The 27,055-nt window shown below is 44.3% G+C and overlaps 1 protein-coding gene across 8 annotated transcripts in view; it reads right to left on the reverse strand.

Moving 5' to 3' along the window:
• Positions 1-26,729, reverse strand: part of PTPDC1 (protein tyrosine phosphatase domain containing 1) — a 39,782-nt gene extending 13,053 nt beyond the window's left edge. The window contains exons 1-5 of one of the 8 annotated variants that reach the window (XM_035029228.1): positions 25,575-26,728; positions 15,208-15,342; positions 11,591-11,678; positions 2,378-2,549; positions 66-146 (exon numbers count right to left, since the gene is read on the reverse strand). In XM_035029228.1, the coding sequence (XP_034885119.1) occupies positions 66-146; positions 2,378-2,549; positions 11,591-11,672 (335 nt within the window). In that variant the 5' untranslated portion in view covers positions 11,673-11,678; positions 15,208-15,342; positions 25,575-26,728. Of the gene's footprint in view, positions 1-65; positions 147-2,377; positions 2,550-2,999; positions 3,223-11,590; positions 11,682-15,207; positions 15,346-25,574 lie in introns of those variants that run through there. The other 7 variants (XM_035029227.1, XM_035029229.1, XM_035029233.1 and 4 more) reach the window with 7 other exon arrangements.
• Between the last annotated feature and the right edge of the window lie 326 nt (positions 26,730-27,055).

The raw sequence follows: 27,055 nt of genomic DNA on the forward strand, positions 1-27,055 counted from the left end.
GTCAAAAGCAATGGACAAGAACATGCGAATTGGCTTGGCAAGTGTGTCAACGACACGGCATTTACCTGTGGAACTGCTCGATGAGGCGGTACTTCTCAAGGAGCTCCGTGGACGGGCGAGCCATGGCTAGGATGTTCTCAGTGACCCTAGGATGGGAGGAGGGGCTGGTGAGATGCACAAACTTGGAACGTTCCAGCTCTAAGAACTAAGAGAACGGGATACCAGGTCCCTATTTTTCTATGATTCTAACAAATCTAGAACAATTTTCTTACACAAATTCCGGCTTCAATTCTGCATCACGATGAGGGCTCTGAGAAACCCCGAATCCCTGGAAAAAATTCCGGGATGTACGGTATTTGTGGACCCCGGCAGCGAGAGTCTAGTGGACGTTGCGGAGGAAGCTCGCTGAGCAGCAAAGGTACTTCTGCCCCTCAGTTACCTATGACGTTAAGTGGGGATAACGCCTGCCTCACGGAGTTGGCACGAGAATTCAACACAGTGTGGGAATAAAGTCTTTAGCACAAATCCTGGCATGTGATTAGGAATAAATGCTGAGTTACTGTAATTCAGCAAAACATATGGGCTTTGGAGTCATTCGGGCCTGGTCTCAAACGCTGGCTTTTCTACTTCTAGCTGGGTACTAGATTAGTCTCTCTGGACCTCAATTCCTTCATCAATAGGATGACACTAGCCACGCCTACTTTCAGGAGCTTTATGAAGATGACATAATAATTTAACAGTGTCTAGCACAGTGCTGGCCTGAGGACAAATGGACAGAGGCCCCCCAACAGACAGCTGCCCCTCCTCCGGGGTCTGGTGAAAGGTACGTCAGGCAGTCTATCGGGAGCTATGGGTCACATGAGCCTGATGAGTAACAGAGACATCAGCTGAGCAGAGCACAGTCCAGAAAGATACCATGCCTCCCTGCTGGGGCAAGCCCTGAAAATTGATGGGGGCCTCCCCCACCAAATTCAGCAGTACTTAGTATAAGACGAGGAGAGAAGTACCATGAAAGCATGGCAGGTGAAAAAGACTCAGATGTTTAGTCAACAATAAACCAAAAATACTAACGTGATCTCAAGCTGCATGATTGGATATTTATGGTCCGAGCACACCTCAGGCCTAACGCTTGCTTTCACACAACATTCTTTAGACTAGAATATGATCTGTGGGGAACGGCAATGACAATGGACCCCAACTCTATCACTACACACGTGCCAGCAAATATAAAAAAGCCCAGGCTGCAAGTTAGGTAAGCCGGTTGACGAAGTCTAATTTGGAAATGGATTCTTGCTGCAGGAAATGATTCACCACTAGAGTTCTTTGAACCGTGGATTCCTCTTATTGGGCTTCAAAGGTGATTTGTGGGGGCGCCTGGGTGGCTCAGCGGGTTAAGCGTCTGCCTTCGGTTCAGGTCACGATCTCTGGGTGCTGGGATCGAGCCCTACATTAAGCCCCACATCAGGCTCCCTGCTCAGCGGCAAGTCTGCTTCTCCTTCTCTCTCTGCTCCCCCCCTCTTGTGCTCTCTCTAATAAATAAAAAAAAAATCTTAACAAACAAAGGTGATTTGGCTTGATTATCAGAATTCATCAGAGACATCACTACATCAAAAGAGGTACACTTGACAGTTTACCGTTAATAACAAGCAGCAGAAGGATTCACTGCAGAATGAATCACATCTGCACACCATAAAGCATGCACCCGTATTCACCCTGCCTGCTGAGCCAACAACGTGCACCGCTCTCTACTGAGGCACGCGGGCGGTGTATTTGCGTGGAAGTGTGCCCTTTCATCCAGAAGACGGGAACAAAAAGAAATGAGGCTAACACGTACCTGTGTGAAACTGACAAACCATGTATGTACCTCCTGCCTTCTCAAATTTACAGCTGAGCACATTATTTCTAGCAACTTCCAATACTTAAGAGCTATCTCGTTACCACTTTTTTAAGATTTACGTACATCATTTCACTTAATTAAAAAACCCCTGTGGGGGCGCCTGGGTGGCTCAGTCAGTTAAGCGACTGCCTTCAGCTCAGGTCATGATCCTGGAGTCCCGGGATCGAGTCCCGCATCGGGCTCCCTGCTCGGCGGGGAGCCTGCTTCTCCCTCTGACCCTCCCCCCTCTCATGTGCTCTCTCTCTCTCTCATTCTGTCTCAAATAAATAAATAAAAATCTTTAAAAAAAAAAAACAACAAAAAACCCCTGTGGGCTGGTTTTATTATTTCCATTTTACAGAAGAAGTTCAGAACACCCATGTGAGGCAGCCAAGATCACGCGGCTCATCAAACCGCAAGGCCAGGGCGGGGGCGGGGCCCTCCGCCTTCACAGCCCCGTGCCCCCTCCTGCACGGCCACTGGCCCCGCAGACTCACTCACCACGATGAGTACACCCCGTTGATGGCTTGCTCCTGCTCGCCCCAGCGCGCTGGGCTTTCGTACTTGCAGGCTCTGCCACCACACGCCAGGGAGCAGGCCATGTGTCCGGGAATCACATGCCGTAAGCGCTCTCCGACTTTCGTGTACTTTGGTGTTGGACGTCCTGAATTTCCTAGAACACACAAGGAAGAGAGGATTCAAAATTCCACTCTCCAAATGCAACAGTAACATGAGAAACAGCTTCCATGTCACCTCAGGATTGTAGATGACGAGCCGGGGCTACATTCCCTTCATTTTGCCAGAAATAAAACGGTTTCCTTTTCATCTGAGTGCATGATCTCTTAATATAGAAAAGGCTTTCACACACAATAATCTCCACATGTCATACTGGTAATGAAGAGGAAGAAACCATAAAAGCAGATCTTTTACAAGAGAATGAATTTTTTCAAAAATTACATTTTTAATGCAAAAGCACAAAACATTCAATCACTTTATCTCCTATTACATGTCCACTGAAGCTCTTAGCATAACAGACAGTGAAAGTACAATGTAGAATTAATTGTCAACAGTCTGAATTTAAACTCAAAGCTGTGGCAATCTTTAAGAAGGAAAAGAGCTTTACTTTTTCTCTGGAGGCTAGTTGGGTTCCTCTCGGCACAGCTGACGGAGGCCACTGCCACCATCACCTGGAGAGAGGACGAGGAGAGCGTCTGGGCGGCCGAGCCACGCCGGCCATGCTGCAGGACAGGGTCCGAGGACGAGTGCCGGCGGCCCTGGAAGAAGGAGCTGAGGAAGGGCAGGGCCGAGCACCGCCGGGGCAGGTCCTGCATGGCTGGGCTCCCAGCGGGAAAGAGCTGCGGGCGAGGGGATGACAGCTCCAGCCTGCTCCGTGGTGAAGTTTCGCTGAGCCGCCAGCCTCACTCTGCGAGATCTGACAGCCGTTCGGGATAGGCTGACTTGTTTCCATAGTGACGAACAAAGAAACTACTGATTCCCACTCAGAGCTGTACAGGCAAAATCCCACATGAATGGATTGCATTTTGGACAGACTGTTCAAATAGAGGAAAGAACATGTATTTTAAATAGATTACACTAAATTGCAACTACTCTATTTTGTTTCTCATACACAGTTGAAAGATCTGCCAGCTCAAAGAATTACATCTAACACACTGTAATGAATTTAGAAAAATGTGTTTATCACACAGACCCTGCCGTTTATACACATGTTGAAAGGTTTAAATTCTGGTATTCCTCTCATAACTACTCTCTGAACAGTCTGAAAAAACTTCTCTTTCTACTCCTCCCTGGAACAGGGTGGACAAGAAGTTAACTCTAATGAAGTAAAATGTGTAGCATACCTCGTAACATCATTAAAACACCACCCAGTTCTTCAAAACCAAAAAGTCCCCTGTAATTTTCCTGACAGAACTATTTAAAAAAAAATACTTGCACAGAACACATAAAGACGTCTGCAGGGTTGATTTAATCAGAAGACACGGACTACCATACTTTTACTTTCAGAATGTGAAAACACAGATCCTGCCCATGCCTTGATCAGGTGGTTAAGTGGCCATGCCTCTCAAACACTCAAAGATGCAATTCTGTGCCTTTTGTCACTGACTGTCGGGGGGGAATGAAGCTTTAGGAATGTCTTAGTGGAGGCATGTGGAAAAAATTCACTAAGTATCACATTCTTCTCAGGAACTGGATGAGGAGGTGGCTGCAGCTTGAGGATAAAGGACACAAAGAACACAGAAAATCTAACATTGATGTCCGCCTCCTCCCTCCTGAATGTCAGGCTCGCCCCACCCTGTCACTCTGTGTCTCCAGGTCTCTCTCGGTCTCTCCAAATGGTGTTTCAGCCACGTGCAGACAGAAACAACCTCCTGCCACAGATATGGCTCTTTTTGTTGGTTCTATTTTATTTTAATCATCAGTAATGCTGTAAGCACTTGCCTTTTAAAATGCAACCCCAACTCCCCAACTGAACAGATTTTGTCAAATAACACAGAGACAGAGAAGTTCAATTTGGTGCCCAAATTCCTACCTGAGTGCCATGCCATGTCCTTGTTCACATACAGTGATGGAAAATAAATTTTTTTTAATGTAACCAATCCAAAAAGCAAAGCTCCCACCGAGCTTTACAGGAGAGAAAGGAGTACAAGATGGCGCACCAAGGGTGAGCAGATACCTGGCAGCCGACGGCCCTGAGGACTCAAACTCAGGGGTCCACATCTGCTATGTGCACCAGGGGTTCTGAGCAAAATGCCCAAATCGTGGCCAAATCCATCTTTGAAAGCCAGTTTTTATTTATGCCAAGTGGCTTTCCAATAGGGAAGCGTGCCTTCAGTCCCACCCCTAGGACTACACTGGCCTCTCTTCCTGCTTCTGTCTGCAGACGCGTGGACCTTCTGTGAACACATCTTCCTGTTTTTCGAAGCAGATGGCCACACCTTCCCATTTGCTCTGTGTCTCACGAGGGTCCTCACACACAAGCGGGTGCACCATAACTTATGTCCTCATTCCCTCGCTGTTGGACATTTAGGCCATAACCCATGATCTTATTTAAAAATAAGGCATTAAACATCTCAGGACCCAATCCTTTTTATATCCACATTTCTCCTTCAGCAAACTCCTAGGGATGAGATGGCTGGTGAGCAGAATTTTCAAAGCTCGTATTTTCATATAGGTGAGTCTTTACATGTTTCAACAACTACGTATGAAGACGCTGAAAGAGGTAATATTTTTTAAAACTCAACACAGGTTTTTTCTGAGGTCAGAGAGAAATACAGCATTAAAATAAAGACTGAGAAAAGCCATCTCCGAGAAGCTTTGTTTCAACCTCCCTGACCTCAGAAATCTCACATCTCCTTAATTTGTGGCCTTTGAAAACCATGTTTTTGTTCACAGAATGTTGCCGGAAAATAATCGTGAAAAAACTTTAAAGAGATTATTTTCAAATTCTTGGAATAAAAAATATTATACTTGTACCAAACTGGTCTCTCTTTCTGTATTCGTAAGAAAGCATATTTGTAGAACAACCTAAAAATCCATTAAAAAATTTAAGTTGGGATGAGTTACAGATTGCTAATGATGAGTTGTTCAGATTCTTACAAGTAACATTTTTTTTTAAAGATTTTATTTATTTATTTGACAGAGACAGAGATAGCGAGAGCAGGAACACAAGCAGCGGGAGTGGGAGAGGGAGAAGCAGGCTTCCCGCGGAGCAGGGAGCCCGATGCGGGGCTCGATCCCAGGACCCCGGGATCATGACCTGAGCGGAAGGCAGATGCTTAACGACTGAGCCACCCAGGCGCTCCTAAGTAACATTTCAATATATAAATTACCAGCAGGAAAAAAACAGAGGCCTTCTTTTTAGATAAACAGGAGCCACAATACTATTTTAATTCCTATTTCATGTGATATTGTGATATATAAAATGGAGTGTTTCAGAGAGTAATTTTGTGAAGGGCCATGCTTTCGCAGACACTTAAAAGGTAGAGTGTTTTTTCAGGAGGCCCCAGAAAGAACATCATTATCATAAGCTCCTTGTCCCTCCACCGTTATAATTTATTTGCAGGTCACAAGAATCCACACTACTGCTGTTTTCCCACTTGCCTGCTAGTAACTCATCTGGTTTTCTCTGCTGTGACAACATATTCTTCTAAATACATAAGAAGACAAATGTCAGTTTTCTATATCCCATGAACATAAACTCATGGGTGCGCTACCTCGCTACTGTTCTTACCCTTCTCCCTTCCGAATACACCGTCTCTAAAAAGAAACCAGGCTCCAAGAAAAAGCAGGAAGATAATACAGAGGATAATCCCCGTGACCAATCCTATACCCCCCAAGCTGCTGTCATCACCCGCACACAAAGGGCCCTTTGAAGCGCAAAGAACCAGGGCGCTGTGCTCCAGCCGTAACACCTTCGTGGCCACTGGCCTGATTGCAGGTGGGCAATCGGACCTTCCCCAGTTCAAAATAATGTTTAACCAAGGGATTCCCTGGTCACTGCAAGGGTGAGACTGTCTACCCCTGTGGTAAGCGCAGCAAAGAAACCCGCTGAGAGGCAGCCGACCGCACGGTCCTTTTAATTCCCACACGCAGTGGTTAAGGCAGACGTAGAGCCCCAAGCACTGGTCATTTCCACTTAGACTCTAGATTTCAGAAAGGGCTGAGGACTTCCTATCTGAACAAACTCACATGACAATGGGCCTGAGTGCGCAGTGGGAGCTGGAGGTCCACCTGGCCTCAGCCCTAAGTCACCAGAGGAATCACTTCCAGGAACAGCTTCTGCTTGCCACTGTTTGGGTCAGGAGTTCACTTCGTGCAAGGCCACCAACCACTCAGCTGCTGGACGGCTCAACGCGTTAGTCAGAAGCCCCTGCTCCGTAAACACTGGCTCTACTTCTTTCCTCCGAAAATTAAAACAAAGCATCTCTTTGACTTTGCAAGATCTTCAAATAGCTGAAGACAGAATTTCTCCAAAACTTCCCCTCCTTGGGCTATAGCTTCTTAATTGTCCAAGTATTCCTGCATACATCATTATCTCCACACCCCTCACCACAGTCCCCTGCTTCGGAGGGTCCTTCGTCCCCCTTCCCAGAAAAACCTCTGAAGAGTTGACAACAGTGGCCATTTGCACGTCGCCTGTCCCAGTGCCAACCCCTGTCGCGCTGGTCTCTGCCTCCATCACCCACCAACAACTGTTCTAAGGTATCCGATGGCTTCCGGATAGTTTTCGTCTTGGTGGACTGCTCAGCAGCAGGCAACACGGTTGAACAATTTGGTTTAATTTTAAAAATTTTTTGGAGAAGACTATCTTTTACTTTGAAGCAATCTCAAACTTACAGAAAAATATAATAAGGTATTTTTTCTTGAACCACCTGAGAATAAGCTGCAGACATGCTGTCCTATTACTTCAAATAATTTAGCGTATATTTCCCATAAACAAAGACATCCTCTAGATTCCCCCAAATCTGCAGATTACAACTGATACATGACTAGTTGCTTCTGTCCCTCAGACCTCGCTCAAGCTTCCCTGATGATCTCAGTGCTCCTAACGGCAAATCACACCACGTCAGAACCACGTTGTAGCGGCTGCCCGTGTCTCACTCATTCACTCCAGAGCAAGCTCCTCCATCCTTCCTTGACTTCTGAAGAGTGTAGGCCCGTTATTTTGCAGAATGTATCTGTTTCCCCACGAAGAGCCCTCACGGCTGAAGAACGGCGCTTAGGAAGGAAGTCTGGGTGCGGGGTGCAGCCGCCAGCAGGCCCTCTCAGCAGACAGTGAAGACACGTGTGCTGGAGACACGCACACTCCGCACGTTCGGGTCCACGTCTATCTCCATATGCACGCATACGTATACAAACTGAAAACCAAGAGTTCACCCTACACAGCAAGTCCAATCCAACACACACGGTCCCTCCGCCTCTGCTACCGTCATCTTTAACCGGGCCGCTCTGTGTGACCGATCTCCCGCTCACTGCTATTGCCCCCTCCTCGATGTGGATCCACACCCGCCCCGTGGGCTCTAACACCCCAGCCAGTCTGACGCGCTGCCCGTGTTCGGATACTCCACGTGGGGCCGCCGGCCATGCAGGAACCCTCTTCACCTCACCCGAGGCTCTGGCCCCGCCGAGTGCCCTCACAGCAGAGTGTGGCCAGCCTCGCACAGCCGTCACCCCGCACGCCGTCATCACTGCTGCCGCCCCCCACGCTGCCCGGGCTCCAGCACCACAGCCTCGCCCACCCTCTGGTGCGCACCTACTCTTCGTGGCCCGGCCAGGGGCTTGGGACTGACTTGTTCGGGAAGGGAAGGGAAAAGAAGAGGAAGAGAGAGCGCGCTCCTTTTTCCTTTTGTTAACTGTGGTAAAATACCTATGACACAAAATAGGCCATTTTAGCCACTTTCAAATGTACAGTACTACACTAGCATTAAGTACGTCCCCACTGTCCGTCTCCAGAACCTCTTCATCTTCCTAAACCCAAACTCTGTCCCCATTAAACACCAGCTCCCCATCTCCCCCGACCCAGTGCCTGGCGCCCACCCCTCTACTTTCTGACCTTCTGGGTCCCTCACAGACGTGGACTCACGGACTGTTTGTCCTGTGTCTGGCTGATCTCACTCAGCATCGTGTCCTCACGGTCCACCCACGCTGTAGCAGGTGTCAGGCTTTCTCGGGCTGAGTCAGCTCCCACTGCTTGTACGTGCCACCTCTGTGGGTTGGTTCCCACTTTTGGCTATCGTGAACACGGTGGCACTGGCTTGATCCCCGCTTTCTGTCCCATGGAACCGCTGGACCACGGAGTCATTCTTTTTTTTGTATTTTTATTTTATTGTTTTAAGATTTCATTTACTTGTCGGCGAGGGTGGAGGAGAGAGCGAGCGCACAAGCAGGGGGAGCAGCAGGCAGAGGGAGAAGCAGGCTCCCCACCGAGCAGGGAGCCCGATGCGGGACTCGATCCCAGGACCCCGATATCATGACCTGAGCCGAAACCAAGAGTCAGACCCTTAACTGACTGCGCCCCCCAGGCATCCCCAGAGTAATTCTTTTTTAATTTTTTTGAGAAACTGCCATACTGTTTTCCACAGTGGCTGCACCATAATTTACACCAGCAGCAACGTACTTGGGCTCGTTTCTCCATCGACTCGCCGACACTTGTTATTTCTGGTTTGTTTGAGAACAGCCATCCGAACGGATATGCCCGGCATCTCACTGTGGTTTTGGTCTGCATGTCTATAATGGTTAGAAGGAGCTTCTCACGTGCATATTGGACATCTGTGTGTCCTTTCAGACAAACGTCTACTCGAGTCACTTTCTGGATCAGGTTGTTTGCGTTTGCTCACTGAGTTTTAGGATTCTCTTCATACTCTGGAGCCTACTTCCTAATTAGATGGATATGTGATTTGCAAACAGTCTCTCCCATTCTGCAGACTGACTTTTCTTTCTGCTGATGGCATCTTTTGATGCGGAAAAGTTTTACATTTTGATGAAGTCTGAATTACCGACTTCTTCCTTTTGTTGCTTGTGCTTTCGCTGTCACAGTACTTGTCAGGGGCCAGACTCACGGGTCTGGCTACCCAAGGCAACAGGAGGGGTCCTTGTAGTGACAGCGCTGTCCTGTATCCTTTTTTTTTTTTAGAGAGAGAGAGGGGGAGAGTGCATGAGTGAGCAGGGGCAGAGGGAGAAAGAATTCAAGCAGGCTCAACACCCAGCACAGAGCCCGACGCGGGGCTCAATCCCACAATCTTGAGATCATGACCTGAGCCGAAACCAAGAGTCAGACCCTTAACTGACTGCGCCCCCAGGTGCCCCCAGTGCTCTCATCTTCACTGTAACAATGTCGACATCCAGGCTATGATACTGCACTACAGATCTGTAACATGTTACTACTTTTCCTTCACAAATAACTTAAAAACTTTATTTATGTACCCCCTAATTTTCCCATGATTCATTAGCCACTAATAAAAAAATACTTCCCATCCCAATGTTAACCCAATAAAGTATAACTGACTACCTTTATAGACGAGCCTCACTCTAAAGAAGTTAGATGTAAAGTTTCTTATTTTTCCAGATTTTTCCTAATTAAATATTAGCTACATTTATACAATGGGGAAAATTTCAACGACAAAGATGGTTTTAGGAAAGGTAAAACTGGGGTGCCTCAGTGGCTCAGTTGTTAAGCATCTGCCTTCGGCTCAGGTCATGATCCCAGGATCCTGGGATCGGGCCCCGCATCGGGCTCCCTCCTCTGTAGGAAGCCTGCTTCTCCCTCTCCCACTCCCCCTGTTCGTGTTCCTGCTCTCACTGTCTCTCTCTGTCAAATAAATAAATAAAATCTTTAAAAAAACCACAAAAGGTAAAACAACTCAGCGAGAGATCACACACAGCCAGTACAGCGCTCCCTGGGCAGCTGGAAACGTGTCAGGCTTTCTGGGGGTCACCGCAGTCTGGGGACGTGACTGGATGATGGGGGGGTCACTACAGTCTGGGGACGTAACTGGACGCTGGGGGGGTGCAGGGATGCTTTCTTCCGCACCCGGCGCTCCCCTGTACACTCAAGACTTGCCCGCCTCAGAAGCCCAGAGAACCGCTGGTGGGAAACCCCAGCTACGAGGTGACATTTCGACAGAAGAAGGCAGAGGGGGAAAGGTCTGTCTGACCCTTACATCGCTAGCTGGAGTCCCTTAGCAAAACACACATCACTCTACAACGTAAGTGGCAAGTAGGCACCGTTCCTGCATCGGTTTTAGACAGGCTTCCTTCTCAAACCAGGGCAGCCAACACACCGTAAGTCTGCCACACAGACGCTGTCCACAAACGGTGGCCAGCAAGCGTCCCGGTGCCCCCAGAGTCAGGCACAGCACAGACAGAAGGAGGAGGATCTGCGAGGACCTGGAATTCGGGCGAGGTCTCAGGAGGGAGACGCTCCTTCTCCCGGCGAGAGACAGCACCCCCTGGTGACGTGGCTGGATTCCTACAAGAGCACAACGCACCGAGAGCCAGGTACTCCCTTCAGGCCCTTACATCATGTCATCCCACTTCGGGGGACAGTCCTTCAAAGTTCCCTGCACAGGAACACGAAAGTGAACAGGGCAAACCTAAAAGAGCCAGTGGGAAAATCACGCAAAGGGCACTGCCAAGAAAAGTGACTCAACATCCGGCTCTCCGCTGGCGGCAGCCGCAGGGCCTGCGGTGCCAACGTGGCAGGAAGTCGGGGTGTGCCCCGGCTCAGCACCTGTGGCAGGCAAAGGAGTGAGGGCACGTCCGGCAGCAAGAGCCCCGGGCAGCACCCCTCCTGCCTGGGCTGCCGTGTGAAAGCTCGAGACCATGGGACGGGACAGAGGAGAGAAACAGACTGGGAGGCGCAGGCGCCCCGTGCTTCTGGACACGCGTCGAAGTGTCACTCCCGAGGAAGGAGACAGGAAAGAAAGGAAAGTGTGACTCACAGGAGGCGTTTGATGAGAGGATAATGCAGGAGACAAACATTGTTTTCAACGTTCCTCCTCAAAAGACCTGCTATTCAGGATTATGAAAAGGAATTTTAACAGGTCAAAACAGGGAGGCAGAAATAAACAAAAGCCATAAACAGCAGCTGCATTTGGGATCCTGGTATGAGGCCTCGAGCCTTCTGTCATGTCTACTCACACCATTTTATTAGATGCCGCTTGGCACAAAGAGGCAAGTACATCAAAGCCCTCTCACCTTTCATGTCGGCAGCATGTGTGCTGTCATTCACCGAAGTGGAATACGGTTCTTCATTTTCAGGCAAGATTCCTGCAGGCATGGTAGTCTGCTGGGGACAAAAAAAGATTAGTTTTTGAGAGTCTGCCTATGTGATGTTCATTTATGTACACATACACACACACACAGTGGAACATTATTCAGCCATTAGAAAGAATGAAATCTTGTGTGGGAAATAAGAAACAAAGAGCAAAGGAAAAGAGAGAGAGACAAACCAAGAAACGGACTCTTAACTATAGAGAACATGCTGATGGTACCAGAGGGGAGGTGGGTGAGGGATGGGGAAACAGGTGACGGGGAATAAGGAGGGCACTTGTCATGATGAGCACCGGGTATTGTATAGAAGTTGAATCACTGTATTGTCACCTGAAACTAATATAACACTGTGTGTTAACTATACTGGAATTAAAATTTAAAACTTAATAGGGCGCCTGGGTGGCTCAGTCGTTAAACATCTGCCTTCGGCTCAGGTCGTGATCCCAGGGTCCTGGGATGGAGCCCCGCATCGGGCTCCCTGCTCAGCGAGGAGTCTGCTTCTCCCTCTCCCACTCCCCCTGCTTGTGTTCCCTCTCTCGCTGTGTCTATCAAATAAATATTTTTTTTTAAATGGCCCATCTTCAAAGAATATCATATGTATCCAAATGTGACAATAAAAGTCATCTTAAAAATAGTAAAAGCTCTCTTTCTTTGTAAATCATCTACTTTGTATGGCTTAAATACTGTATTTTTGTCAAATAACATGAATACATGCTTTTTATGAAAAAGCAATTCTTCTAACCTAGGAAAAACAGTGGAAAAATGGAACGTTTTCTTTAATGGTCTAATTACCTGAGAGTTAGTATATGCTTAGAGTTAAACTATGAATTTTCAAAGATCTGAGACATCCAATAAACATCAGTTTGGGAAACATTATTTCCAGACCCATCAAAGTCTGTGAGTTAAAACAGAAAAGCGAAAGCACCAGTGCGGGCTCTTCTCCCTTCTCCTTGCAGGTGCTCATCACCTGCTTTGATCTAAACAGTCTAGCAGCCCCAGTGCCGCTTCTTGGCAAAGTAAACAGCCCTCCTCTCGGCCCAAACACCAGTCCCCACTACTGTTCCGCTTCAGCTTCCAGCTTCCAGCGGACTCTGCAAGAGTGTTCTCTGTGTCCTAACTCCGCATAAAAACATGGATGTGTAGTCCAACGGTATATAACTGACCAATTACAGACGGCCCAACTAGGCTAAGCTGTATTGCACAGGCAGAAGTTCTGCGTTTAAACTGTGACTCTTCACTGCCAGCTATACAAACCGGTTTTCATATAGCTTCAATGTTCTCTTCTGTAAAATGAGGATTGTATCTTTCTCAGCTTGTTGTGAGGATAAAGAACAGTTGTGTGTGTGTTTCTAGCACAATGTCTGGCATACAGGTATCCAATATATTACTGTTATTTTAATTTGCAAACCAATATCATAGTATTTTATAAGACTATAAATATTCCCTTCACTACCTAGAAAACAGTCCTGCCGGTAGTTAGTAATGGTTGACTTTCTCAAGAAGATTTATGAAACAGTAACTTCATTCACAACTGAATTCATTTCACGTGCCTGGTTGCAGAGTCAGGAGAAACAGGGTTTGAACAGTAATCCTGTCATTTCACTGTGTAATCATCTTACTTAATTTCATTTCCTGCTGCTAATGACAGATATTTTGCTCGCTCTATCCTACAATTTGCTTTCATCCCAAGATGTTCCTCAAAATGACTCAACATTTAGGATTAATCACAGGCTCACTAATTAGTACACAATACTTAAAACTCAGAACAGCTACAGACGATCACTCATACTGTTCAGAAGAGTTGTCAGGAAGTAAGAGTTTGACATAAAGAATGTTCTCCTTCATAAAAAGCCATTTCACAGAGAGACAGGCTCTGTGGTGACCTGAGGCGTTCTGAGGTCACTGCTTTCCTTCTGTCTTCAGACAAGAAGCCCGCACGTGCACTTTTGGGGACAATGGGTGGTGGCGGTGTGAGACGCGCTGGCAGGAGAGACGCGCAGCAGCACCCCTCCTGGGCGTGCAGAGCACGTGTGCTCCGCGGGCATCAGGGTCAAGATGTCTGAGGTGGGACACCTGGGGAGGAGTCAACCCGCGCTCCGGCTCCTCCTGCTGCAAGAGGCCCTCTGCCCACACTAAAGACATGGGCCAAGAGCATTACTTCTACACGGCAATTGGGGTAGAATTTGAGGTTGAAAAATTGAAGTTTGTATGGGCAAAAATAGAGATCTCCAAGTATGTGAGTGAACTTATGAAAGCTACATACTTTTATGTTCACAAATAATATATATATATATTTTAAAAGATTTTATTTATTTATTTGAGAGAGAGAGAATGAGAGAGCACATGAGAGGGGGGAGGGTCAGAGGGAGAAGCAGGCTCCCTGCCGAGCAGGGAGCCCGATGCGGGACTCGATCCCAGGACTCCAGGATCATGACCTGAGCCGAAGGCGGCCGCTCAACCAACTGAGCCACCCAGGCGCCCTATTTTTATTATTTTTTTAAAAGATTTTATTTATTTGACAGAGACACAGCGAGAGAGGGAACACAAGCAGGGGGAGGGTCAGAGGGAGAAGCAGGCTCCCCGCTGAGCAGGGAGCCCGATGCGGGACTCAATCCCGGGACTGCAGGATCATGACCTGAGCCGAAGGCAGTCGCTTAACCAACTGAGCCACCCAGGTGCCCCCACAAATAATATATTAATAATAACTAAAACACATAAGCTTACTCCACGCCAGGCACTGTTCCAAGTCCCTTACTTGTCTTAACTCATAATCCTCACCACACCACCATTTGCTGAGTACTACTATTATTCTAATTTTAAAAAACAGTGTATTTTTTTTTATTTATTTTTTTATTCTTATGTTAATCCCCATACATTACATCATTAGTTCTAGATGAAGTGTTCCATGATTCATTGTTTGTGCACAACACCCAGTGCTCCATGCAGAATGTGCCCTCCTCAATACCCACCACCAGGCTAACCCATCCTCCCACCCCCCTCCCCTCTAGAACCCTCAGTTTGTTTTCCAGAGTCCATCGTCTCTCATGGTTCGTCCACCCCTCCGATTTCCCCCGCTTCATTCTTCCCCTCCCGCTACCTTCCTCTTCTTTTTTTTTTCTTAACATATATTGCATTATTTAAAACAGTGTATTTTTAGAGCAGTTTTAGGTTCATAGCAAAACTAAGTGGAAGGTATAGAGAATTCCTCTGTACCCTTTGTCCCACCCCAACATGCACGGCCTCCCTCACTATCAACACCCCCACCCGATAGCACATTTGTTACAGCTGATGAGCCCACGTGGACACATCATCATCACCCTGAGTCCACAGTTTACCTTAGGCATCACTCTTGGTGCTGGATACTCTGTGGATTTGGATAAATGAATAAGGACATGTATCTGCCATTACAGGACCACACAAGAGAATTTTTGCTGCCCAGTCATCTCCTTCTCTGCCCCACCCCAACAACTCCTGATCTGTTCACTGTCTCCACAGATTTGCCTTTTCCAGAATGTCATATAATTGGAATCACAGTATGTCACCTTTTCCGATTAGCGTCTTTCACTTAGTGATAATGCATTTACGGTTTCTACACATCTTCATGGCCTGGCAGTCCGTTTCTTCTTAGTGCTGGATAATATTCCTTTATCTTGATGAATCACAATTTATTCAGTCACCTGCTGAAAGACATTTAACTTGCTTCCAAGGCTTGGCAGTTATGAATGAAGCGGTTGTATGCATTCATGTGCAGGTATTTGTGTGCACATAGGTTTTTCCGCTCCTACAGGAACACCAACGAGCATGACTGCTGGACCATATGGGAAAAACGTGTTTAGTTTCATCTATTATTCCCATTTTACAGATTAGAAAATGAAGGCAAAGAGAAGTCAAATAATTTGCCTACAGTCACACAGCTATTAAATAGTGGCGCTGGGATTTGAACTCACACCTTTCACTCCAGAATTTGTGCTCTTCACCACCACACATACAGCCTCTCAACAGGAAAGACTTCACACTGGATAAAAAAATTTCCATGTTACTGTATGCATTTTAACTCTGCTATACTGATAATTCCTTAGCTTGCAAGAAACTTTTCAGACCTCTCTATCCACAGCTAGATTTTCAATTTGCTTTGCTTTGTGCACACACTTTGCTAATCCTTTATCCAAATCTTAATTCACTGCTGTCCCAAAAACAAGTGTCAAGAACAAAGCTCCTTTACACATTTTGGCCTCCTCCCTCCTAAGAAATGCAGCTGGTCTGACTGCATGGTCATAAAATCCACACACATGTTGGACAGAGTTGTTGGCACTTCCCAGCTCTGTGATCTTAAGCACATTTACTAACATCTCTGAGACTCACATCTGCCCCGCAGTCATTGCAAAGATGACCTGCAAGCCTATATACAGACTAATTCTGTGCCTGACCCATAATTCAGTCTGTCCTCAAGAGAGCAGCCAGAGTGACCTTGTTAACTTCAGCAGGTCACACTCCCCCTCTCTTCAAAACCCATCTAGCCACCCTGTTTACAATTTAAACCAGCTCCCCTTCCCTGTTTCATTGTTCTCCTCAGGACTTTTGAAGAAAACACACCTAACATGGTACATAATTTATTGCTTTATCCCTTTTATTGTCTGCTTTCCCCTACCAGAATGTCAGCTCCATGAAGGCATAGAGTTTTGTCTGCTTTGTCAACTACTGTATAGAACAGGGCCCCGCACATAGTCGGTCCTCAGTAAAGATTTATTGAATGAATACACAAATTACTATTCAGTCAAAGGCAGCTGCCACCACCACCACCGTTTAATCTCACTGAACCTCAGCCTGTTCATCTGCAAAGGGGAACCAGTAATCATGCCTTCCCCATGTCAGGGTTATTGCTGAGACCACACAAGGGACACAAGAGCACCACCATGCAAAGGCAAGGAGTGGCATCTTCCTTATCTTAGTTTTCCTGATCACATTTATATCTCCAACTTCTTGCGGGTCTTTAACCTGACAGATCTGTGTTCCTTCTAATCCTTGAGGGGTAGGTCTGTTTAATTTCAACCCTTTTTCTCTGCTTTAAATTTTCTCTGCTTTAGGATGTCTTCCCTAACACCAATTACACATTTTCTTACATCCCCTGATCATGTGGGGCTGACTGAAGATTTACCTAGTGGCTCGGATGCTTTAAAACATGGCTTCCTGATACCACACTAGTATTTTGTCCTTAAGGAATTAAAGCACTCTTTATGATTCCACATGTAATAAAATAAACAAATAAAAAACCCAAATTCTTTTTTCTTTTTTTAAATTTCTTTTTTTTTTTAAGATTTTATTTATTTATTTGAGAAACAGAGTGAGCAAGAGCACACAACCAGGGGCAGAGGGAGAGGAAGGAGAAGCAGACTCCCCAGTGAGTAGGGAGTCCAACGTAGGGCTTGACCCCAGGACCCTGGGATCATGACCTAAGTCGAAGGCAGATGCTTAACTGACTGAGCCACCCAGGGGCCCCACTTCACAAATTTCTTTTAAATGGAAACATCCTTACTTCTGAATCTGTATCTCAAAAAAAATGACAAAACTGGATAAAATTACTTTTCTCCTCAAATCACCCCTGGGGGCAGGCAGGCAACATTTTAAAAATGTTTTTTCTTTCTTGAGACCCCTCTAGCCTTTCTAGCAAGCTAAGTCCTCAGGGCTGCCTTGAATAGACTGATGTCTGACAGTCTGCTATGAACTTCACCCACTTCTGTGATCCTACACCTTAAATGCACCTCAGGGAAGGCCCCTGGGCTCTCAGGAGACTCATCACAGATCAGGGAAAAACAACACCACAGCAGGATCCTCTTTTTCATCATTTAAAGAAATATGCTGTTTGGTTCAGATTCTTCAGAAAACACATTATAATAGCACAAATGCATAAAATGTTAACAACAGGTGGAGCAGATTTCTGCAAGCAAGGTTTCCATCATCCCTAGCCTTTTCCCACAGCCACACAAGGCTCATTCCTACAGGTCTGAACCCACCTCACATTAATGTCACACCACAGATACTTCAAACTCATCAAGACGTCAACAGTTACTGATTCAACACCCATCAGAGGGGTTTTCTTAAAAACCCAGACTGCTGGGCCCTACCCACAGAATTTCCACTCAGTAGGTCTGGATGGGGCTGAGAATCTGCATTTCCACCTGGTTTCCAGTGATGCTTTGAGAACTACTGCATTAGGTAAGCCATTTGCATTTACCTAACAGCAGGTATTCATAGAGGTTACTGTGAAGGTGTGTCTCCTGGGGTCTGTTTAGCTGTCAAATAATAAAACCTTCCTTTTACAATTCTTCGATCAATCTTCACAAAATCCTGGAATGCATTAAGAAGCCCCACATCATCAACCAAACCTAGAAAAAGCGTCATATTCCTGGGTGAGACCTGGGTACTAGTGTTCCTCCCAAAATTCTAGTTCGGACCAAGCGATCACCTGGAATCAGGTCACTGCTTTGCAGGTGGTATCAGCAGGAAGAAAGACTCCCCACAGTAGCCACCTTTTGGTCAAGCACCAGACACCACGCCATTTTGGATGGCATAATTTGGATTCTTAACCAACAGATGTTCATTAGCTATTCCTTTTAGTAAGTACTGTGGATACATATTTGTAAATATTGTGGATACATAATTATGTTCACATTTAAATACATTTCTATGACATATTATTTAAAATTTTTTTTGAAATTTCAGGTAGTTCATTAAAATGATTCTAAAATTTATATGGAGAGGGAAAAGACCTAGAATAGCCAACACAATATTTAAGGAGAACAAAGCTGGAGGACTGACACTACCCAACTTCAAGACTTACTAGAAAGCTACAGTAATCAAGACAGTGTAGAATTGGCCAAAGCATAAAAATATAGATTCATGGAACAGAGAGCCCAGAAATAAGCCCACATAAATAAAGTCAAGTTATCTTTGACAAAGAAGCAAAGGCAACACAATGGAGCAAAGACAATCTCTTCAGGGGCACCTGGGTGGCTCAGATGGTTAGGCTTCTGCCTTCGGCTCAGGTCATGATCCCAGGGTCCTGGGATCGGGCCCCACATCGGGCTCCCTGCTCGGTGGGGAGTCTCCTTCTCCCCCTCCCTCTGCTTCTCCCCCTGCTCATGCTCTCTCTCTATCTCTCTCTCTGTATCTCTGTGTCTCGAATGAATAAAAAATAAATAAATAAATAAATCCTTTAAAAAAAAGGCAGTCTCTTCAACAAATGGTGTTGGAACAACTGGATGTCCACACGCAAAAAAAAAAAACAAAACAAAACAAAACAAAAACTAGACACAGACCTTACACTCTTCACAAAAATTAACTTAAATGGATGGCAGACCTAACCATAAAATGCAAAACTGCAAATCTCCTAGAAGATAACCCAGGAGAAAACCTAGATGACCCTGGGTGTAGTGATGCCTGTTTAGATATAACACCAAAGACACGACCTGTGAAGAAAGTAATAAGCTGAACTTGATTAGAAAATTCTGCTCTGCAGAAGACAAAGTCAAGAGAATGAGAAGACAAGCCAGAGACTGGGAGAAAATATTTGCAAAAGACACATCTGATGACGACTTATTATCCAAAATATACAAAAAACTCTTAAAAGTCAACAATAAGAGAACAAACAACCTGATTACAAAAATGGGCCAAAGACCTTAACAGACACCTCACCAAAGAAGATATACAGATGGAAAATAAGCATATGAAAAGATGGTTCACATACTATGTCATCAGAATGCAAATGAAAACATTGAGATACCACTTTACATGTATTGGAATAGCAAAAACGTGGAGCAATGACAACGCCAAAGGCTGATGAGGATGTGGAGCAACAGGAATTCTCATACATTGCTGGTGGGAATGCAGAATGGTACAGTCACTTTGGAAGGCAGTTTGGTGGGTTCTTATAAAACTAAACATACTATACAATCCAGCAATTGCACTCGTATTTTTCCAAAGGAGTTGAAAACTATGTCCACACAAAAACCTGCACATAGAGTTCACAGCAGCTTTATTCATAAAACTTGAAGCAACTACGATTATCTTCAATGGGTGAATGGATAAACTGTGGTACATCCAAATAATAGAGTATTATTCAGCACTAAAAAAAAAACGAACTATCAAGCCATGAAAAGACATAGAGAAATCTTAAAAGCCTATCACTAAGTAAAATAAGCCAATCTGAAAAGGCTACATGATGTATGACTTAACTATAAGACATCCCAGAAGAGGCAAAACTACAGAGGCAATAAAAAGATCAGTGGTTACTGGGGCTGGGGGAAGGAGGGAGGGATTAATAGGCAGAGCACAGATCTTCAGGGCAGTGAAAATGCTCTTTGTATTATAATGATGGATAAAGTCATTATATATTTGTCCAAATCTATAGAATGTCCAAATCCATAGAACACTAAGAGTGAACTCTAAGGTAAACAGTCTGGCTGATTATGAGGTGTCAATGTAGGTTCATCATTGGTAACAAATGAACCATTCTGGTGACTGATGTTGATAACTGGGGATGCCATGCATGTGTGTGGGCAGGGGATATATGGGAAATCTCTGTCCCTTCCTCTCCAGTTTGCTGTAAACTTAAAACTTCTCGAAAAAAATAAAGGCCTTTAAAAAATGGACCCAGAAGCATAAAATAAAGAAAAACATAAATTGGATTCCATCAGAATTTAAAAATGACCCAAGTGTATGCTGTCTACAAAACCACACTTTAGATTCAATGACACAGGCTGAAAGAAAAAAAGATGTAAAAATACATACCATGTAAGCAGTAACCTAAATAGAGCCGAGATGGCTATATACCGCATAGAATACAGTGAGAAAAAAATTGTTACTAGAGACAAAATAAGGACATTTTACAATGGTAAGAAATCAATTTATCAGTAGGATATAATGACTAAATATCCATGTACCTAAGAACAGAACCCCAGGGCACCTGGGTGGCTCAGTTTGTGAAGCATCTGCCTTTGGCTTGGGTCATGATCCCGGGGTCCTGGGATTGAGCCCCATGTTGGGCTCCCTGCTCAACAGGGAGTCTGTTTCTCCCTCTCCCTCTGCCCCTCCCCCTGTTCGTGCTCTCTCTCTCTCTCAAATAAATAAAATCTTAAAAGAAAAAGAACAGAGCTCCAAAATACACAAAGTGAAACGGAAAACCTGAAGAGAGAAATACACAATTCAACAAAAATAGTTGGACACTTAAACATTCCACTTTCAATAATGGATAGAAAATGAGGCAGAAATCAGCAAAGAAACAGAAGACTTAAAGAATACTACAAACTGCCTAGTTGTAGCAGACATCTACAAAACACTTCAGGTCAAACAAGAGCAGAAGACACATTCTTCTCAAGAGCACATAGAACAGTCTTCATAGTAGACCATATGCTAGGTCATAAAACAAACCTCGATAAATTAAAAAGAATTAAAACATACAAAGTACCTTCTTTGACCACAATGAAATTAAATTAGAAGTCAACAACAGAAGAATGTGGGAAAGTCACAGTTATACAAAAGTTAAACATATGCTTAAACAACCAATGTGTCAAGGAAGAAAATACAATGAAAATATAAAATACTTTGAGATGAATGAAAACAAACATAAAAAATACCAAAACTTATGGGGTACAGCTCCAGCAGTGCTTAAAAGGGAAATTTATAGCTATGAGTGCATGTATTAAAAAAGGAGAAAAGGGGCGCCTGAGTGGCTCAGTTGGCTAGGCATCTGACTCTTGATTTTGACTCAGGTCATGATCGCAGCCCCGCGTCAGGCTCCCTGCTCGGCGGGGAGCCTGCTTCTCCCTCTGCCCCTCCCCCTCTGCATCTCTCTCTGTCTCAGTAAATAAGTAAAATCTTCAAAAAAAAGAAATAAAAAGGATTATAAGAAAATACTAAGAAAAAAGGTATGCCAAAAAATAATAAGATGAAATAAATTACTAGGAAGACAGAAACTACCAAGAATACCTTCATGAAGAAATAGAAAAATCTGAACAGATCTACAAGTAAAGAAACTAAATTATTTCCAAAACTTCACACAAAGAAAAGCCAAGCCCAGATAGTTTCACTGGTGAGTTCTACCAAACATCTGAAGAAGAATTAACACCAATCCTTTTCAAATTCTTTCAAAAAACAGAAGAGGAGAGAACATGTCATAATTTATTTTGTGAGTACAGTATTACACTGATACTAAAATGAGAAAGATATCACAGGAAAAGAAACTATTGACCAACATCTCTTTTAAATATGGAGGCAAAATCCTCAGTGTTAGCAAACTGAATCCAACAACATATAGAGAAGTATATACACCATGAGCAAGTGGAATTTATCTCAGGAATGCAAGGTTGGTTTAACATTCAAAAATCAAAGTAATATATCAATATTAAGATCAATGTAATATATCAATAATAAAAGACAAAAACCACGTATTCATCTCAACAGACATAGAAAAATCATTTGAGAAAATCCAACATCCTCTCAAGGTAAAAATACTCAATAAACTAGCAGTAGGGAGGAAATATCCTCAACCTGATAAAGGGCATCTATGAAAAGTCCACAACTAACATCATGATTTACAGAAAGATGGAGGGCTTTCTCCTAAAATCATGAATAAGACAAGGATATGTACTCTTACCATATCTATTCAACTTTGTAATGGAGGTTCCAGTTAGTGCAATAATGTAAGAAAAAGAAATAAAAGGCTTCCTTATTGGAAAAGAAGAAGTAAAACTATTTCTACTTGCAGATAGGATGTTATATTTAGAAAGTTCTAAGGAATCGACTAAAAAAACTACAGAACAGATAAGCAAGTTCAGCAAGTTGGCAAGATACAAGATTGATACATAAACCCAATTTTATTTCTATAAGCTTGAATTACAGTTTTATTTCTATAAACTGTTTAAAAATGCTCTTTTTCAAGTTGAGTCAGTTCCCTCTACTCCTAATTTTCTGAGAGTTTTTAATAATGCGTCACTGTTTGTGTCAAATGCTTTTTCTGCATCAACTGATATACATATATGATGCAGAAAGGTTGTCTCTTCAACCTGTTGATGCAGTGGATACCCTGAATGACTTTTGAATATTAAACCAATCTTGCACCTTCTCTCAGCACTGCTTTAGAGGGCCCACAAATTTTTGATATGTTGAGATTTCGTTCAACTCAACGTATTTCCCCCCAAGACAAGCACATCCACTCTTGTCACTTTTATTTAACACAGTATGGAGGCCAGAGCAATAATGCAAGAAAAAGAAGGGAAAGACTTTCATACTAGAAAGGAAAAAGTAAAACTATGTTTATTCAAGGATGACATATTATCTATATAGAACATCTGATTCAATCCACAAAAAAACTTATTAGAAACAGTAAGACAATTTAGCAAGGCTATGGTATACATATCAATATATAAAAATTAATCACATTCTTATATAATGAGGATAAATAACAAAATTAAAATTAAAAACACATTTCCAATAGCATGGAAAAATAGGAAATATTTAGGGATATATCTGATAAAAGAGATAAAAAGGTTGTATACCAAAAACTATAAAACACTACTAAGAAAAATTAAAGAGGACCTAAAAAGGAGGGGGGGGGTCAAGATCTACCGCATTCATAGTTCAGAAGACTAGTTAAGATACCAATTCTCCCCCTAATGACCAACAGAGCCATCACAATCTCAACCAAAATCCCATAAGGTTTTTTGTAGAAACTGAAAGCCAATTATGAAGCATATGGAAATGCAAAGGCTCCCCTGTAGCCAAAACACAATTGAAAAAGAAGAAAGAGTTGTCTATCTAACACTACTTAATTTCGAAGAGCAGTAATAAAAACAGTGAAGTAGGAGCTTAAAGCCAGATAAATGGAGCAATGGCACAAAAAAAAAGGTCTGAAAATATACCCACACCCCCAGGACGATTGATTTTTGACAAAGTTGCAAAAGCAAGATAAGATGAAATAAATTACTAAAAAAAATAAGGCAGACAGAAAAGAGTACATACGGGTAACTCCATTTATATGAAGTTAAATCAAATGGCCCTTCAACATCTTTTCTTTGCTCCATCTCTGAGCTAACTGGAACTAATTCCAAAGACACTAATCATTTGTCCCCATTAGATCAGCTGCCATCCTCCTTATGGGCAACATTTCCAACAGATACTGGCAGTGTCCACGGAGCACCTCCCTTCAAGATTCAAACAGATCCTTCCAAATCTCTCCCCAGAACTAATGCCGCATAAATAAATAAATAAAGCAGCCCTTCAAGTTATCAAGTCCATAATAGAAGATTACAAGGTTCAGGGCCTCATTATCTCCTGCACTAGTCCCTGTAATATCTCTAGTTTACCTGTGAGAACACTCAGTGGCTGAGGATGAAGGGTTGTCCAGGATCCCGAGCAATAAATACCACTGCTATCCCTCAGCACCCTGCTGTTCTAACCCCATACATACTGACACCCAACCCCACTGAAACCAAATTCTTCACTGTAACTGACCTATGCAGTGCATTTTCAGTATTCTAGTAGATAAGGATAGCCAAAATCTTTTTGCTTTCCCTTGGGAAGAATTAAAATCCATCTGGACAGTCATGCCCCAGGATTTCTCAGGGTCCTTCTTACTTCTCACAAACCTTAAAAGAGGATTCAGACAACAGAAGGTTTTCTGCAGGCTCTACTTTGTTCCAATATGTGGATCATCTGCTCTTCTGCTCCTCTTCTCAGACCTCTTCACAGGAAGGCAATGTTCATCTGTTAAAACTTTTGCCCTTAAAGGGACATAAAATCTCCAAAGAAAAATTGCAGGTTGTTCAAACTCAGGTTCCATACTTAGGGCCCCTGATCTCGGAACCAGGACTAGATTTGGATCCAGGCATCCCGAACATCCCTAAACCTAAAACTAAGCACCAATGACGAGGTTTTCTTGGACTAGCTGACTACTGTCGAAATTGGATCCCAAACTCTCTCTTACGGCTCAACCTCTATATGCTTTACCGAAAATCAACAAACCTGACCCTATTATTTGGAAAGATCAGGATGACAGAGCTTTTGGGACTTTAAGGAAAAGCCTAATAAGGCCCCTGCTTTGGACATCTTAACTATCCACTTCCCTTTCTCCTCTTTGTCTGTGAGAGGGAAGGGAATGCCCTTGGAGTGCTTGCCCCACCGGGGACCATCATCAGCCAGTAGGGCATTACGGCCAACAACCAGACCCTGAATATGGCTCAGGTATATCCCCCTTGCCTCACAGCCATTCCTGCCCCTGCCTCTTAGTTAAGGCCCCTGCAGAAACAGTCACGGGCTCCCCTCTAACCATCCTTGTATTCTGGCCAAAGGGAAAACCGCAGACATTTATACAGATGGCTGGTACAGCTTCCAGTAGCTCGTGACTTTGGAATATTACGGAAACAGCGAGGTTTACCTCCGACGAAGATAAAATGAAAAACGGCTCCTGTGTTCAAAATTCATTACACGTCACACTGTTGTGGCTGCTCAGGCCATTACCAAGTTTCCTGGGTATTCCGGATGCGACTCCCCGGAGGCCAAAGGAAATCACCTCACTGACATTTCTGCCCCAAATGCTGCTGCCAAGGAGGCCAACAGCCAGACCCCTGTCCGGTCCAAAGGGACGTTCTCCCAAATGATATTTGGAAAAATTGACCACAGACCCCAAAAACTGGCCCCTGAAAAGGAAAAACAGCATTGGAAATCTAATGATTGTTGGTTTGATAAAAAGAGGGAACTCTGGTTTGGACCAAATAACAATCTGCCCACAGAAGTTCCAGAATTCCCAGTACTTACCACTGTACTTGCTTTAAACCGTTGGTCTCCTGACAGAGTGACGGCATTCACGAACCAGTATTGGTGGGGGAAAGGTAACAGGGCCACAGAAAGCGCTTACCTTGCTTGTCCCACCTGTTCAAAGCACAGTCCGGGGAAAACTGCACGGCTCCCAGACTCTGGACTGCCTGCAGGGCCACTCCAGTTTGGCAAGTGGATCTCCTGCAGCTTCCCTATCTCGGGGATAGAAACACATTTTAGTCGCGGTCTGTATGTTTGTCATTGGACCGAAGCTTTCCCTTGTAGACAGGCCACTGCTTCTTCTGTGGCTAAAATTCTGTGAGAAAGAGAATCCCTGCCTGGGGACCCCTCTCCAACTTCACAGCGATCGGGGAACCCGTTTCACCGGTCAGGTGCTTCGACAAATCTGCACTGTTGGGCGGGTATTAACAACACTTGCACGGTGCACACCATCCTCAGTCCTCAGAGTTAGTCACGCTCACTGACGGCATCACGAAATCTCAATTGGCAACATTTGTAGAGACCATAATATAATTTGGAATTGTCGTATTACTTTTTCTGTTGTGTATAATTATCTTTAAATTTTGCATTTTTTTTTTTTTTAAGTAGGCTCCATGCACAACATGGGGCTTGAACTCACAAACCTGAGATCAGGTCCTGAGACGAATTCACAAACCTGGTATCAGGTCCCGAGATCACAAGTTGGGCGTTCCACCAACTGAGCCATCCAGGCGCCCCAAGTTTTGCATTTTATTGCCTGTCGAACTTTTGCAAAAACAATGTGCCCAATGATTCTAGCTCATGCTTCAAGATGATTTCCCACACTTACAACCTTGAGAAGACAGAGACTTTAGATGGAAAGTACCTGAGAGTTTCTCCCTCCTCACCTTCCTTGTTACTCAACTGTGGCCTTAAGTGCTTTCCAACTGCTAGGCACCTTCCCTCTGACTTGGGACAGGACAACCCGAGAAGTCCTTCCTTGGCACCGAGGGACAAAACCACTAAATACAGAAAACCTGACCCGGGACCAGCGACGCCTTTGGGGAAAGATCTTGATTGATTAAAAGGGGGAAATAAGGGGCACCTGGGTGGCTCAGTTGGTTAAGTGTCTGCCTTTGGCTCAGGTTGAATCCAGCAAGTTGACTATATAAAAAGGGCAATACATCATGATCACATGGGGTTCATTCCAACAATGCAAGACTGATTCAACATCTGTAAATCAATCAGTGTAATTTATCATATTAATGGACTAAATGAGAAAAAGGATTGGGGTGCCTGGGTGGCTCAATCAGTTAAGTGTCTGTCTTCAGCTCAGGTCATGATCCTGGGGACCTGCGATAGAGCCCTGCGCTGGGATCCCTGCTCAGTGGGGAGCCTGCCTCCCCCCTTCTCTGCTGCTCCCCCTGCTTGTGCTCTCTCTCGCTCTCTCTCCTGCTCTCTGTCAAATAAATAAACAAAACCTTTAAAAATAATAATAATAAAAATTTTAAAATAGGATTATATTAATATATGCAGCAGAAAGTTCAACATCCATTCATGAAAAAAAAACTCTCAAAAAACTTAGAAGGGAACTTCCTTAAC

Source organism: Mirounga leonina, unplaced genomic scaffold (genome assembly GCF_011800145.1).
Source record: "Mirounga leonina isolate KUSES-001 unplaced genomic scaffold, KU_Mleo_1.0 Mir_224, whole genome shotgun sequence".
Lineage (NCBI taxonomy): Eukaryota > Metazoa > Chordata > Mammalia > Carnivora > Phocidae > Mirounga > Mirounga leonina.